This window comes from Hippocampus guttulatus, chromosome 18, assembly GCF_054856545.1.
Source record: "Hippocampus guttulatus isolate MCC_2025c chromosome 18, RoL_Hgut_1.0, whole genome shotgun sequence".
Taxonomy (NCBI): Eukaryota; Metazoa; Chordata; class Actinopteri; order Syngnathiformes; family Syngnathidae; genus Hippocampus; species Hippocampus guttulatus.
Window position 1 is genome coordinate 8,228,838 of NC_141278.1, and position 16,902 is coordinate 8,245,739.

A 16,902-nucleotide genomic window follows, 5' to 3' on the forward strand; every position below is an offset into this window, starting at 1 on the left:
CCTTCCATCCACCCACCTGATAACATGACAAGCTGTCCACTGTCGTAACTGCTGTCCCTGAAAGGGTTCAAGTGAAATCCGAAACAGACCCGCGATGTTGTTGGATGCACAGATTACCTGCTTATTTACTTATTTCACTGCGGGCAAGTCATGCTGAGTCACCATCTGGGTGGCAAACCCATTTTTGTATCAATCGTAGCATTTCGTCACTTAGAGCAAATTCACCTCGATTGTCCTGGCACCTTCCTGTTAAGGAGGAGTAGGAGGAGGATGCACCATCAGGGTGGGGCAAGAGGAGTTGCGCTATTTCTTTTTCCCACATCCCCCAATGAAAGGGTTTTTGTGCAAGGCAGGAGGGGACAAAAACACGAAAGCTGCCAACTCATTGAGCGAGCCAGCAAGAGAGAGAGAGAGAGAGAGAGGCAGTGGATAGGCTGGTCGTTTGCAGTTTTGAGACTATTCCATCCTTAAGTTGGACGTTTGGGAGTCAGCGAGCATGGATCCGGCCAGGTCAATCCAGCAAGAGATCAGCTCTCTTAAAGGTACTTGGCCCTGTTAGCGTCATTAGCTAGTTCGCTCACAATGCATCAGAGGCTGGCAATAAGAAGTTGAGGAATGAGGATCATTCCGTAGCTTTTGTTGCCTTTTGTGGGGGGGCCGCGAGCGGGGGGAGGTGAGGGGGCAACTGCATGCATGCGGCAAAGCGGAGCTGCAATGCAGCATCGCCGTGGCAACAAGTTTGTGGAGGCATGTGGACTAGACTCGATGTTTTTGAAGCGCGTGTTAAGTTGCCTTTAAGGGGCGTGACTGTGTCTAAGATGTGTGACATCATGACGAGTCCAATCAGGAGCTGCCGCTCGCCTGCCTTCTCTTTGAATCGATGTGACTCGCAGCACCGGAAAAACATACATTAGCTGCAACCTTAAACGTCATTGATGTTAGGCAGGTGACGAGCATTACAAAGTGCTTGTCAGCTCCGATTTTGGCAGGCTCTCTTCTTCTCTTCTCTTTTTTAAATTCCAGCGCCATCTGCTGAATCTGCTAGGCCAATGCCCTAATTCAGCCCCAATGCAAGTGGACTGTAACTGAGCAAAAGTGGAAATAAATCCCTCTGTTTTTGTCTTTAACCAGATCTGTGTCAACTTACCTACTCTAACTTTACTAAGTAACCTAATCACTGACTTGCTAACTAACAGATAACTGAATTACGAACATGCTAACAATATAACTCGCTTACTGAGTAGCTTATGATCTAACTTACTTCATAATTAAAGTTATTGACACGATAACTAACTTGCTAACCAAGGCACTTCCGCCTCAACCAGCCTTTGTATTACATACAGTAACTAAGTAGATCCCCGTCGTACTCACTTCTTACCAAATTTACGACCGGACAAACACACTAAAGAATTAACTTACGAACTTGCTGATTAGTCTTACTTATTAACTAACCTACTAAAAAGATGGTCTACTCATTATGCAATTTATTACCTAATCTACTAGATAACTAAGTGGATACTTGGATAACTGACTTAACTAACTCACTGACTTGCTTACTATGTACTTAACTGTCTACTCGCGTACAAGATTAGTTGCTTATTAACTTACTGGTAATGAACTGGGCGGCTCGGTGACCTCACAGTGCGCAGGTCGTGGGTTCGATTCCTGCTCCGGCCTCCCTGCGTGGAGTTTGCATGTTCTCCCCGGGCCTGTGTGGGTTTTCTTCGGGTACTCCAGTTTCCTCCCACATTCCAAAATGCACGGCAGGCTGATTGAACACTCCAAATTGTCCAATGGATCGTGGATGGTTGTTTGTCTCTGTGTGCCCTTCAACTGGCTGGCGACCGGTTCAGGGTGTCCCCCGGCTATTGCCCGAAGACGGCTGGGATAGGCTCTCGCACTCCCCGCGACCCTTGCGAGGATAAAGCGAATCGGAAAATGGATGGATGGTCATGAACTGACTAACATTCTAATAACTCACAGCTTACCTGTTTACTAATTTACTACATACCTAATTATTAACTACATTAACTACCATGCAAACTTCCTAGTGACTGTCTAACTTATGTACACACTGTATATCTTGTTTGCTAACTTACTCAAAAAAAACTATGACAAACCTATGCACTAACTTATTGACCTACATGTTAACATCCAATTATCAGTTTTTTTCAACCAGCTCGTATTGGATCAGGATGAATTTGACTTTCGATGGAGATTTTGAGATGACGACAGTCTGAAGCTGTTTTTAGGAATTGCTGTTTTGAAGAGGGATGTGAAAATGGTTCGGCCAAGGCGGGGGGGGGGGGGGGGGGGGGGGGTGTGGGGGCGGCTGTTGTGCTTGGAATCCAGAGACAAAAACTCCCTTGCTTCATTGGGTTTGCCCCAAAAAAAAAAAAAAAAAAAATCGCTCAAGTTCAGAAGCTTTTATCCAACACTCACAGCTTCTTCTGAATGGATCTTGCACGGCGATCAAAACAGCCTCGTGTTCCGGTCCTCTCTGGCTCAATTCTTGACTGCAAATATTCCCATCTTATTTGGGATTGATCCTGTCTTGACCTGGCAAATAGCAAAGACTAAAGATTCAGTGCCTGTCGATTAACTGTGAAACGTTTTAGATTTGGTGGGCAAAGCGTGGCCGCAAAGTCTCACGGCTCACCATTAAAGACGACACTTTTTAACTATGTCGGCTTCCACAAGGTCAGCTGTTGTAAGTTTGTAGTGTACACAGACTCATGGTGAAAGTGCTAATAAAGCTAGCGGGTCAAAACCGGGTCTTTTGGCTTGTTGCTTTGGGAGAAGCCGGACATATTCAGCCAACAGATAAGATGACAGGAAGTGATGTCATATTACAGCTCAATGGTGGATCTGAAGCTTTTCATTTTTGTTGGCACCAAGCCCTCACTTGAAAAAACACTGGAAACCATCCGCTGTCAATGACCACTCATGAAGCAAGATAAGCAAGATAAAAAGCGATATTGCGTCTTATGCTACGCTTTTGAGCATGTCATTTATTAGTTAAAAGTAATCAGCTACAACAAATTTCGAATTGTTTGATCTCATCTGTTATTCAGCACAATTGGGTACATATAGTCATCACTTGGCCCTGATGCATGCAGACCATATCAAGCAAAAGTATATTTATATATTTGATCTAGAGCAGTGGTGTCAAACATACGGCCCGCGGGCCGGTACCGGCCCGCAAGGAGGTTTGATCAGGTCCGCAGGATAATTTAAAAGTGAAAAAATGCATAAAAGACACGGAATGAATATTTTTAATAAAGTGCAATTCGTGGAATATCCTCTAGGGGGACACACTGTTTTGATCAGAGGAAAAGACAACAGCAGCCTCAGTCTGTCACTGAGACAGACCCAACACAGCAGACGCTATCAAGGACGTGAATACTTTATCCTTTACACATTTAATAGCACTCTCCTTAGTTTGTAAGGTGTAGGTAGGCAGGAATTAAATTTAGATTTTTTTATGTACATGTGTAAATGGTTTAAAAATTCCTTTCTTTATAAATCTTGTTTAATCTTAAAATGCATGACTATATTTTTCAATCCCAATTACTTGTTAAAGTTTTATAAAGTAAATTGGACATTTGTCTAAGGAAATCTAAGGTGCTTCATGAAATGTTTTTTAAAGACATGTTCATTCAATTTCAACATTTTCCGAATGTTCTTGTGCTTTTTTAGACCAAAACAAAGGAAAGACATGATATTTTGTTTATTTATAGTAGAGTACGGTATAATTTTAATGGTGGTCTGGCCCACTTGACATCCACCGAGGCCGTATGCGGCCCACAACGAGAAATGAGTTTGACACCCCTGCCTTAAAACATTGTCTGTGTAATTGTGTAAATTGGCACTGAATGGCCTGTGCTGGAACCACACGTTTTCAAGTCAGGAATTTCCCTTGAGTGGCCATTGGGTGGTGCTCTTGGCCGGACCCTCTCATGAAGCAAGATGATTCTTGCACTGGTGTAATATTTTATTAAAATTAGGAGCATTGTGAAGTTGAAGTGCTATTTCCTGATGGATGCTACAGTGGAGCGTTTTGTTTTTTTCCCCTCGAGGCGGTGCAAATGCCTGCAGACGGCTAGAGTCTGAAAGGAGTCCATTGTTATTCATGAATTACTATATCTTGTTCAGAAGACAGCCCCTGAGTCTTGACTCCTACAAGTAGCATCCAGGCTAGGGTGGGGCAGGTCTTTGTGTGGGCGTCACGCTAATCTGGGGCCTTAAATGTGTGCTTTGTCATCGTCGTCGTCGCACTGGTTTGCATCCTCACTGACTGCACTTAGCTTCTTAAAACCACCCAGCCACAATATTATTGATGCAAGATGTTTTATGACATCTGTACAGCCCTCTGAGCAAGACGTTCAGTTGAAAACCTCCGAATACAAAAAGACCATGATTTAATGAGGTCCAAATATATACAGTATATATTTTAAATATCTGCTTTTATGTTGATAACATTGCTCTGTTTGAGTTATTGGGGTTGTAGTTTGCACTGGATCACATAACTATTTTCTACAGAGGGTAGCATAAATTAGCATGACGTAGACCTACGGTAGCATAAACAAACTTCCCCACCCCTCCCCATTGTGACACACTCACTACCAGGAAGTGTGTCTTTTGTTGTTGTTTTTCTTTTAGTGGAACTGTTGCCACGAGAAACAATGTTAGCTCCTCTGTCTCAACTGTACTGACTCATGTTTTGGGGGAGGGTCACATCGCCATGGTTACCGGCATTTTTAGATAATACATGTCAATGGGCGGTTTATCACACACTCGCATAAACTTGAGTGCACTCACCTTTGGACCAATTTCTTGAGGCAGTTCGGGGGCAAATTTCTGCTTGCATCTGTTTTGTCCCTCTCACCCATTTTTGACTATTTTTAGTTGGATTTCATCGCATAAGTTTGTCATGATGTCATTCAAACAGAAGAACAAGCCATGCCGCATTGTTGCATAAACTCAGTGAAATGGTTAGCAGATGTCAAGATCATAAATAATTCATTAAAGAAACTAAAGCCAAGCATGTGGAGTCCCACAGGGCTCACTTCTCGGCTTGTTGTAATCGGAACTTTATAAGCTGAATACTGCAGTAATAAGCTGCTTGACATTTGCGGTATTTCTTTCATGCCGTGCATGCAGGTTAAGATTTTATACCATTACTAACCGGTTAGCTTCTTTCATGTTCCTTCACATACTCATCTTTCTTGTTTCTTTCATGTTGTGCACGTGACGTCCCGCAGGGGTTTGCACTCGGTTTACTGTAATTTAAACTCTGGGCGTTGTTAAAATGTTGAACAGAATCATTTAATCTTTGATAAGATACATAAGAAATCTGATTATTCCGCAGGGCATCAATCAAAGCGTGTTGAGTGCCGCAGGGCTCACTTCTCAAACCATTGCACTTAATGGTTTACTTGCTACTCCTACTCACTGGTTGTTGAAATATTTAAACAGTCACTTAATCTATGATAACATACAGTTGGGCACACAAAGCTTAGTTGTACCAACTACTTTTCGTCATGTTCTGCGTGTTTGTCTTCCTTGTTTGTTGGGTGAAAGGTGATCCTTATTGGAATGCTCCCAACAATTCAGTCCCAGATGTTCCCACGCCGGCTGTTCCCAAATGCGAAACTGCTGGGTTGTGTTTTTAAAAGTTTGGAAGACAACCACGCGTCTTAAATCACTCACCGTAAGAGTCCAGCAGGAATGCAGCCTCGCCGCTCATTTCTGCAATTGGATTCAGTGGCCGACGCCACCTCTTGATGATTATACTGTCAGATATAAAAATATTTCATCATACTCCCATGGCATAAATCTTTTGACTTTGTGATATATGACGTCTGACTGAGGTTATGAAGAGCAAGAGGTCTGCTCTTGCCATCCAAAAAGCACAACTCAGACCTTGATGTTATAAGACATCCCTGTGATCTCCCACATTTGGGGATTTTCCCAGCATTGATGCGTATCAAAATTGGTGAATGTGTGGATGATTTACTATCCCAATTTATCGGGTTTTTTTCCATACTCAAAAACTCTCCAAATTTCTCCGGTGTTCTTCAATGCGCAAATGTCCATTTGGTTGCGTTTCATTTCGCAACAAGAAACCCGGGAGACTCGTTTTTCACGAAGAGACCCACAGAAAAACCTCCAGAATCTATTGCCTAAAATACATCCAAATTCGGCCATTTTAGTTTGAAATGGACTGAGGGTCAAAGCAGTTTCCCTTAGCAACATAACATTTGGTATTTGGTGTAACATGAGTCGATCTACAAAAATTGTCAAGAAGCCACGCCCCCAAAAAGACATGGGAAGTTTCCTTTACTTATTTGTTTATTTTTGTTAGTATAAAGAAAGCAGCATGCAGCGTGGCGTTTGCACGCATGAAAATTAAAGGATGGCGCAGTTCCACCAGCAAATTACGGGGGAGAAGTACCCCCAAAAAAAAAATTGTAAATATGTTCCAAACCTCCCGTGTATATTTTTGGCCCCACCAACAACCGCGGTACCTCCTCGAAGCCGCGTTCTTTCCATGTCAACCTCCTCGCGAAAGAAGCTTGACTCGGAAAGAACAATTGTCTTCTTGTGAATGGGAAGGAAATGAGTGCGACGCTCTGTGTGATATTTCATCGGGTCCAAAAGAAAACGCCACACACAAGTTTCACGGCGGACGGATAAGTTGGCAACCCAACACATACTTCGTCAAACAATGAATCCCTGTCATACTTTTAAAGAGAAACAACTCAACCACAAAATGTTTTATCTTCACTTCTTCTATATTAATTTAATTTATTTTAGCTTGACTTTTTTTTGGGGGTGGGGGGGGCGTGAATCGGAGCTGTAGCCTGCAACAGCTCATCAATCCTTAAGCATATCGAACGTAAACAGCGTTGACTGCTCCCATTTCTAAAATGTTGAATGATGTAATTCAATGCGCACATCAGAAGATTTATGATCCTAAACGCTTTCGGCTGGGTATCGCGTCCTGTATAGCTTCCAGATGCTGACAACTGCGATCCCCTGCTACCCTCCTCCAATCTGCTCTTCTTTAGTCCTGGTTGTCCTGGTAGTTCGTTGACCTGGCTACGGGGCTAATTATTTTATTTGTGTCCGGGATTGTCATCTCGACTCGTTTGTGGGAGCCGATAATACGATTTTCTGACCGTTGAAGTGATGAGCCTGTCGTTTTCAATCTGACTAAATGAGAAGCAGGCGGAAAGCTACCGTGCTCATGTTGTTCGATGTCCCATTAAGTTTTATATCCATGGATAAAAATAGTTTGCGTGTTGGGAAGAACCACTGTCCGGATTTGTCTATTTTTTTTTAAACACTACACTATTATTATTATTATTATATGGTACAAACATGATTATTATTTATATGGATACATGAACCCTCTTGTTATGGTTCTTTTGTTTGGTACGCCAAAAAACGTTTATTGATCAATGTGACCCGCTGCCTGTTTAACCATAAAAATATGTTGTTTCTATTTTTGAATCAGCTGCTTGTGTCAGCACAAAAATATTTTTTAAAACATAGATGAAATATAGATATATTCCTGCCTTTACCCTCTTGTGTTACGGTCAGGTTAATATATATACAGTATACTGTATATTTTTTTAACAAAAATTAATGGGGGTGTTTTTGCATCATGTTTTTAAATCTGCTGCATTTTTTAACCATAAAAATACATCTTCAAACTTATTTTTAAAATACATTTTTGCCCTCTGACCTTTTAGCCTCTTGATCAATTTATTTATTAAATGTAAATATTTTTTTAATATATCACGAAAAGAACAAAACAAGGCTAAGCATATTTTTGTATTTTTAAATAATGTTAACGTGGGTCAGTTTGACCCGCAACCGAGCGGAAGGATTAACATTCTTGATCGTACACATTTTGAGGTTGTTTTTTTTCTGATGGCCTCTGCTGCACTTAAATTGCATCAGGGTCGGTTTTATTTTCTTTTTGATATAAACAGGAATTAAAAAAAAAAAAGAAAAGAAAAGAAATGAAGTGTGGCTAATTTGCACATAAAAAAAGTAACCAGGCCGGAGATGGGAAATGTTGGTGTGGCGCAGGCAGGCAGGCTCATGTTTTCCAGCCAGTGCCTCTCTTAGGGAGGGTGAAGAAGCCGCCGCAACATGTGGCAAGAAGTGGCCCCCCTCCCGGCGTCTCTCTGGCCGGACTGCCTGCTGTGGCGTCTGCTGGCTTTTCTGTCTTCTCCGTGTGATGCGTCGGGACGTGACTAGAGAGCCTTAAAATGGAGTCCATCTGTAGCCGAGACTTCATGGAGCTTTTGATTCAGAACGGTCAAGGTAGGTGGCGACAGTTCAGTCTTTCTACCAAAAGGTGTCAGCACGCAAATGCTTTTTAGTGGACAGCAGCTGATGCGGCCTGCTCTGTTGTTGGCTAAACCGTCACTTTAAAAAAAAATCCCATGCTTCATTTTGGAAGCAGATTGTTGACTTTCTTTGGAGAAATTTGAGCTTCAGAATGATCATGATCTGTTTTAAGTTTTGGGGATAATAGATGTAGTAGCTGGTGTAATACCACATTCGTTCTCAGGTGGCGGTAGTGAGTCATTTCGGATTTTTTTTTTAAGGCTTTGCTTATTTTCTTTTATTTCTGTATCGCGCAGCTGAGTTATCTTTTTTTTAATGGAAATGTTATGGTGACGAGAAAAACTGCGTATCTGGCAAACTTTCTGCAACCTCGAATGAACCCTGACATGCTCTACGTGCGCACATACTGCGCAAAGCAAACCTCTGCCACCCAGTGAGATATGGGCTGTAATGTTTAATCGAAGGGGGGAGGGAAAGAAAACACTCGACACGGGGCCTGACAGTTGTGTAGCCTATTCATTTAATTGTATAATTCTTTCATTTTAATTTCAGGATCCACAATCATCGCGATTCTGAATTCAGTGAAACTGAGTTTTATCAAACACATGAATTCTGAATGGTGCAACATAGCTCTGTTTAATTTTAAAACTGGATGAACTCATTTTAAATTTGTTTTTTACTCATCTCTAATTAGAGCAAATTTTTGATTCAATGAAGCGTTTTTGGTGCAAGCCAGCCAAGAGTTATAATCTCATGACACCCACGCTATTCATTTGCCCTTCGATGCTGTTTTGCATTGTTGTTAGCATTATTTGTTATTTTTTGAGTTCGCAGCCGTGCTCTCGTGCTGATATTTTTGCATGCAAAAAAAAAAAAAAAAAAAAAATCTGAAAGATGGCTTGTATCTCAAAGCTTGTAAGTCGAGTCCCTCATGTCTCAAGGCACCTCTGTATATATTTTTTAAATAGAACCTGTCTGGTTTTGGAAGAACACTTAGGCCTACTAGCTACTGTATTTTTATTTATTTTTAATAATTTACAGCTATGGACGTCAAAGATGCATTTACTGGGAGTGAATGAGTTAATGTTGGTCTTTCCGGCAGTACTTGGCGAGCAAAGTATTTCTCCAACTTTGAGAACCACTGCTGGATAACCCACTCGTCTCATAGACCGCTAAATTGGGGGTTTTGTAGTCGCCGTGGCGACAAATGAAGGTTTTGAAGCTGTTTGCTTTAAGGACCCGGTATCCCATAGGTTGCTTTAATCAATGCTTGCGTCCAGACTGAAGCATTACTGTGCAGAACATTGCCATCACACTTTTAGAAGGAAAAAAAAATGAGGCACATCATGCGGGCGAGGCGCAGCAATTTTTTTTTTTTAAACGACTTTCACAGAGGCCTCTTTGTCAGACCACTTTTCCGCCCTTTGTCCAATTTTTTTTCCTCCTGCAACTCATGGAAACCGTCCAGGGAAAAGCAGTACGCATGAGATGCTCTTTCCACTAAGCTCACAGCGCTCAGGGCCGTCTGCTTTTTGCTTCCCCGGCTGACGAGCCTCCACTTCTTTTTTTTTTTTTTTTTTTTTTTTTCCCCCCTCAGCTTATTTTCCCTAGCACGGCCCCCCTCTCCCTCCCTCCGTCCGCCTCCGCCTCCCATTGGGTTGTGATTAGAAGACACAATGTTTCAAGGTCAGGTCTGAGGAGGAGGAGAATTTTGTGGAAAAGCGGCAAGCGCGCAAGAAGGCAGAATGGACTTGTGCTGCTGCGTTTGCCCCGGATCTCCTCGTGGTATGTTTATTTATTTATGTATTTACTTTGCCGTTAGAATCCACTTTAAAGCTCTTATTTTTTTTAAATGTACGCCACTGTGTGGTGTGACAGCATCTTGCTTATGTTGTGTTTACGTGTGTTCATTGGGCGACGAACGGTTTCAGGATGCTGCGCGTCGTCGCACATGTGGGAGCGGTCGCCGACTCCTCCCTTTTGGAGAAGCGAGGGGGGGGGGTGCGGCAGAGCTGCAGATCTGTTCCGCTCACATGGCTCGGAGAGCTGCACAGAACTTTTCCGCTTCAAGGCTAGTTTGTGTTGATGTGAGTCAAATGGAATATTTGAGTCACTTGATTAGGTACACCCACATACATCTCGTTGGCACCATGTGTGGCCTTTCTACTTTATTTTTTTTAATCAAAGCGATATCCCCCCCCCCCCCCCTCGCCACCCCAAACAGTAGAAGACACAAATGTTCAAGTTCAAGTCAACTTTATTGTCAAACGTGCTCTATGTGCAACATACAGCACAGATGAAATTTGTCTTTCCTCTCAACCACAGTAGAGAGAGGAGCCGCTGCGGGTGCCCGTGCCGCCATAACAGAACTTTTGGGGAGGAATTATTAATATTAGTCACATTTTGAGCTCTTAACACACGCAATTAAAATTTTGCGGGTTACATGTCAACATTTTTTTTATCCTAAAGAACATTTTATAATTGGCATTAAATTTCACAACTTTGAAATGATTCCCTCCTTTTCGTGTAAAATTAAGAATATCCAAACCCTTTTTTAAATGAGAAACAAAAAATATTTCTTGTTTTAAAAAAATAGTTCTGTTTTTTCCCATACTTATCCAAAACAAAGAGAATAATTTTTTTTAATTTTTAAATTTTTTTATTTTTATCTACATCAAAGAATTGTTTTTGTAAATGTTGGGGTTCAAAATAGACTTTATTGTTTATTTATTTATTTTTTTATCCAAGGCAAAAAATATATATATTTGCAAAACCTTTTCCGACAAGCTGTCAGTTTTTGCGGTTATTTTCTCTGTTATCCTAAACAAGAAAATAAACTGGACGTTTTTGTGGAGGAAAACTTAAAATGGAATTTTCTTTTAAAAACGAACAACGACAACAAAAAATCTCTAAACCTTTAAAATGTTTATCATAAACAAAATAAAATGGCCTCCAATCTATTCCTATATTTTTTTTTTAAACAAGTCAGCATCATTTCACGTCATGAGGAGCAATAACGCAATAATGTACTTGATGTGACTGTAGCGTGATTTGCATTTTCACCAGGGCTTTGCTGCCTTTTTGGTCCTTTCATTTGTCAATCATCACAGCAGCACCGCTTATCCACTCAGCTGATTATTTGTTCTATTTTTAATGCCCAAACATCGTCTTCTCAATGCCTCTAAAAGTGATCTTAAATACCGTACCCCCACTATCAACATGAAGACAAACACTTGGCCCGAATGCTTAAGCGCTAAGTTTGTAAGTCCAACTATTTTGGTGCGTGCCTGTCAGGCGCTTGCATTGTGACAGCGTCTTCTCGGCATCGAGTTTCTTAGAGATGAAAGCCACACCTGTTCGAGACACAACAGCATGCATCATCATCCTCTTCCACCCTCCGTGTTTTTTTTTTTTTTTCATCTTCCGCGGATCGATCAGAGCAGCGCCGACGCCCCCTTTTTTCTTTTTGCCCGGAGTGAATTGTTTGACACTGCAGACAGAACGTCTCTATCCAGCTGACTTGCTGCCAAAATGGCGATTCTGCAGCTACTTCGGAATCCGGGAAATCCGCCCCCGCCATTCCCGTTTGATATGGATTTTACAGTGTGAAAGGGGCTGAAATAGGGGTGAGGAAAGCATTCTGGCTTCTGTCAGTTTACGAGCTGCAAAGAATTTTTGGAGTGTGATTGCTGTCCTATTGTACAGTAGCATGAGGTTGCAATTTGCCTTTACAGTCGCAGAATAGAGTCTCGGAGTGTGGGATGGAGGCGTAAAAGGGGGCGGAGGGTAGGGAAAAAAATGACTCGGGCTCAATGAAGAAAGGATGGAAAAGGGATCAAGGGAAAGGGAGTGCGGGAAACTTGGTTTGCCTGCTTATCAGGCCTGATCGGTCTATACGTGTGTGTGTGTGTGTTTATAAATGTGTATGCATTTATGATTAAAAGATTTGCAGTGAGTGAGTCTGTCCAGCAAGGCCAGCCGAATCACCCGCAGGAGTCTTGTTTATTTTGGTAACTTCTGACCGGGGGGGGGGGGGGGGGTCTGTGGTGACTGATTTCATATATTTGGAAATACAAGCGGTGGCGTCGTGCTTATCATGTGAAATTCTGAAGTTGTTGACGTGCGTCTCGATGCCATGGTGGAATGGCAGAGGAGTGAGTACAGAGGAAAATTCACTCCGGCTCAGTTATCACTCTTTTCTTGTTTAAAAAAAAACCTCATTTATTTGCCAAGATATAGAAAAAAAAATTTTTTTTTGCCTTGCTGCTTGGATTTCTGCAATAGCAGGAGTGAGCACAGGAAAAGGTCACTTTCATCTCTACTTTGTAAAACTAGCGTTGGAGTCTCACATTGAGATGTTGTTGCCATGTAACTTGGGGTTCAACGCGGAGTTTCAGGAGTCGTTTTTTTTTTTAGCAGCTCGTGGCAGCGGCGTACACGGGTGCAGGCAAGGGAGTACGCAAAAGGCACTCATCCCCCTGCTCCGACTCGTCTCCTTTTTTTAAAGAACGGGTTGAGGATTTTTGTTTGCTTGCGAATGTTCAAGATGGATGTCTGAGGGAAGTGGTGCAGGAAGCGAGTAGCCGCCACGACTGTAAAAGTTAGTATCTGTCGCTATCATTCAGGACTAAGTGCAGGAGGGAGGGTGAAAGGCGAGAGAGGGAGGGAGGGACAGAGTAAGTGAGAGGGGAGGGAGGTGTGCTCCTGCTACGACTTCTCTCTCTTTGTAAAAACGACTGGAGGAGTTGGCTGCAGCTCGCAAACCTCCCCGATGGCACCACACCCCTAAAACCGCCCCCCCCCCCGACCCCACCCCTTCCGCTCCACTCCTTCCTTCCTCTCCTCACCTGTCACCCCACACCACCTCCCCCCCTTCCCCGGCCCCCCACCACGCGTGGGCAAATCCGCCGCCGCGATCGCCACACTCCGAAGCCAGGCCCGATGCCGGCGATCCCCGATGGAAATTTGTTCCCCTCGCTGGTGGCGGCGGGCCACCTGGTCACCTTGCTGCTGGCGTGGCGCTGGAGGTTGCGCAGGAAGCAAGGTAAGGGCTGTGCCTATTTCAATGGGGGGTGGTGGTGGTGGGGGGGGGGGGCGCTTTAAAGTCCAAGGACGGAAACTTTTTCCATTGAATGCTCACCCGCTCGCTCGCCTCTGTCTTTGCCACTGTCCTCACTGCTCTCGTATCCCATCTGCGTCACCGCCCCCCCCCCCCCCCCCTATTTGGCCTCCCTCTTGCTCCTCCCTCTGCTTAGTTTTCTGCGGAATGACAGTTGGAGTTAACTGCATGAATGCTGGCTGGAAGGTGACATCTGGTTTTGGTTTTTGACGCGTGTCAATTCTTCCTTCCTCAGACGGTACAGCCCAAGGGCGTCTTTGGGCGCATTGACATGACAACTAACGCCTACTTAGGAACAATTTATGTTCCGGGAGGCTACTCGTGTCTTGAATTTGTCATTCGAGTTGAAGGGAACGGTAAAATTGAGTCACGCAACAGAGTTAAGCGTTGTATGTTTGAACACCAAAAGGTTCAACCAAATCACAGAATTTCCGCTAGCGAAAGTCCGCGAGTGTAATGCTAACATATATTGCAAAACGGTTGGCTATGGTGATTATAAACCTTAAAAGGAACTGCTACTTCACATACACGGAGCAGCGACACATACAAACACAGTACGTATTCTATGTACGTATTGCAAATTCCAATTCATGCTAACCTCCAAAAGTGAGTGATGTCATGTCATGTACATGTTTTTTTCTTTTGATTTAACACCAACACACAAGCGTTAACTATGTATGCTTTTAAGATTTTCAATGACAAAGGCAACCAAAAAATAAAATACCGCAAGAATAAGTTTGAGAGAGATTTTTCAAGAAAATTATATGCACAAAATATTTTGAAGGAAGTCCTCTAAAAAATGTATATATACCTTTATTCTTGACGTAATTTTTTTTAAACTCGAATGCCGTACCACTAGTCACACAATTGTTGTATTGTGATACGTCATTTACAAAATGTATGGTTGGTTACTCTGCGCCGGTGATTCTGTCTTGTAGGCGTCCCCTTAGTGATTCAAGGGCTCCCTCTAGTGGTACGTGAAGAATCGCAGAAGTAGAAATACAAAAAATGTACGACGTACACCTTTTTAAAATCAACTGCAGGGATTTTTTTTTAACAGTTCAGTTGTATTTAACCTTTAAATGTGCAATTAATCTTCCCGCTCTGGTTTTTAGTTTTGCGTTGCATAATTTCCGATTATGAAAACGATAATAGTCATTCCACTTAAAATAGACTTCAAACCGACACATAAGGACAACTACCTGCTCAACTAGTTTGAAAGTCGCCTTGTCTGGCGTGTTGGATAAACCTGTTTGAAATGTTGCCTCAAAGTTAAAGTCGCGACAGAGTTCCTTGTTGTGATCTCCCTGCTGTGAAGGCGGTGGCCATCTTTTTGTGATTGCTTGCCCGAGAACTGGGCCGGACTCTTTTCCTTTAGCGGTCCCGACGGTAGAGTTGGGTCATAAAATGCTCTGTGAAAGGAAGAGGACGGGACACACCTTTTGGCGAGATAAATACCCGTGCTCCCTTTTGACACACATACTTCAACGTGAACAATGAGAAATGATTAGTTGCCTCGAACTAGGGCTTGTTAGAGAAATTATTTTCTCAAATATAATAAATAGAAAGTAAATTAAAAATAAACCTTAAATTGATTGACGTTTCTTATACTGACGTCCTGCTGTTTTGTTCATCCAAAATGTATTTAATTTTTTTTTTGCATTCTTGTGGTTGTCCGTAACGTTTTGACGTTTGTGTTTTCGATAAACAACAAAGTGTGCATGTGAGGCGCAGGCATCGTTGTTGTCCACTTGGGGTCGCCATCTTCATGTTCCACACTGTAACATCTGTAACTTGGAGTGGCTTGAAACGGTGCGGTCCGGCCTGGTGAGTGATATGGGTGTCGGCGAATGAAAGTGTAGCGTTGGCTGTTTTGTGAGCTCGGGTTAGCGGCTAGCTGTTGACTGGCTTCTTGGCGTCAGTTTGAGCCATTGTTTATGCACGTGATGTGTTTATTTTGCTACCAGTTGTTGAAGTCTCCTCATGTGGGAGCAGCATGGAGCTCATTATTATCATGATCACGATGATTCTGTATCAATAATGACATCTGCTTCCTGGAAGCTGTAGGTTAAAACCAGATGGCCTATGACTGCAAAATGACATGCAAATATGAAACCTCAGGGTCAATACTCAGCCTGTTTGCACTGGAGAAGGTATCGGGTGACAGACGACACCAGCGGCCATGTTGATGTCATGTCTGAATTTGATATCTCTTCCGAGCGTGTCCCGCACAGCAATGTGACGCTTCTCTACGGTAATTATTAACTCATTCACTGCCAAAGACGTTTTTAAACGTCTTTTCAGACTTGGTCCAGAATTGGCTGGTACTGAATGAGTTAATAAGGATCATCTGCTTCTTATCGTCACCATTATCAGTGGGGTGAATTTGATCGTTGTAATTAAAGTTTGAGCCCAAGGTGCCTTTGACCGAGTTAGAAGGCACGTGGCGGCGTTTTAAAAAAAGCTCGGAAAGTTCCACGGCAGGCGGCGAACTTGACACTGGCGGTTGGCGGCCGCACTATCCTGGAAACAAAGAAGTCGTAACACAAGATTCTCCTGCAAACTTTTCTCGAGAAGCCTTCGAGACTTTTACAGCTTTCATATATCGTCCAGCCGCAACGTAGTCCATTAAAGGCCGCTTCCATTTGGTGGCGAGCCGCACCCAAAACTGCAGTGCATTTTAGATTCCGTGCCGCAGTGACTCACTCTGCTGTCTCCTTTCACTAAAATCAGACTTCACAATGGGAGAGCCGCTGTCATGTGATGCACCCGAACAAGAAGACTTCTATAGAAGAATGTTTCCTTCTTGGTAGCTTTACTTAAAAAAAAAAATTAAACCCCCGTAGCTTTTTTCAGTTGGCAACATGAAACTTAGATGTTATGTCTGTCATGATCAGACCCACAAAAAAAGTCCCCAGCACCCATCCCACACAGGAAGTCTGCCACGGTGGTTTGGCCATTTTAAAAAAATGTTTTGTTTTGTTTTGTTTTTTGCTAACTAAGCGCTGTCTTTTGAAACTTCAGCACCCATAGCCTGTTTCATTGTGCAACATGAAAGTTGGTGCAAATGACTTTCAGAAGGAGACCCACAAAAAAAAAAGTCTCATGAAGATATGCCCCATAAGACACAAGTCTGCCATTTATAGTTTGAAGTGGCCTTTACAGGGTTCATTGAAAACACGCCGTAAAACTCAATGCCCAATGAATTCGGTTTTCCTGAACAATTTACTGTGTCGTCAACACCCCGAGAATGCCCGGCGTGATACTTTGCGGCGGACCAACGACCACACATTTCTGTATGTGCCCGCTTGTAGAGAATTACTACAGACAAACGGTTCCTTTCAAGAATCCGTCCCACATCTTACGTCTGCAAATTTCTCCTTCGCATGCTGTGAAGGACATGAATGGTTGAGCAC

General features: G+C 42.9%; 1 protein-coding gene across 13 annotated transcripts in view; it reads left to right on the plus strand.

Annotated features, from left to right (window-relative positions):
- Nucleotides 1-16,902, plus strand: part of pleca (plectin a) — a 67,184-nt gene that overhangs the window by 13,337 nt on the left and 36,945 nt on the right. For 2 of the 13 annotated variants that reach the window (XM_086136185.1, XM_086136187.1), the window contains exon 1: nt 9,099-10,152. The exons of 7 other annotated variants lie outside the window; for them this stretch is intronic. In XM_086136185.1, coding sequence (XP_085992311.1) covers nt 10,113-10,152 — 40 coding nt within the window. In that variant the 5' untranslated portion in view covers nt 9,099-10,112. Of the gene's footprint in view, nt 1-154; nt 543-9,098; nt 10,153-13,243; nt 13,412-16,902 lie in introns of those variants that run through there. 4 more of the 13 variants (XM_086136184.1, XM_086136186.1, XM_086136180.1 and 1 more) reach the window with 4 other exon arrangements.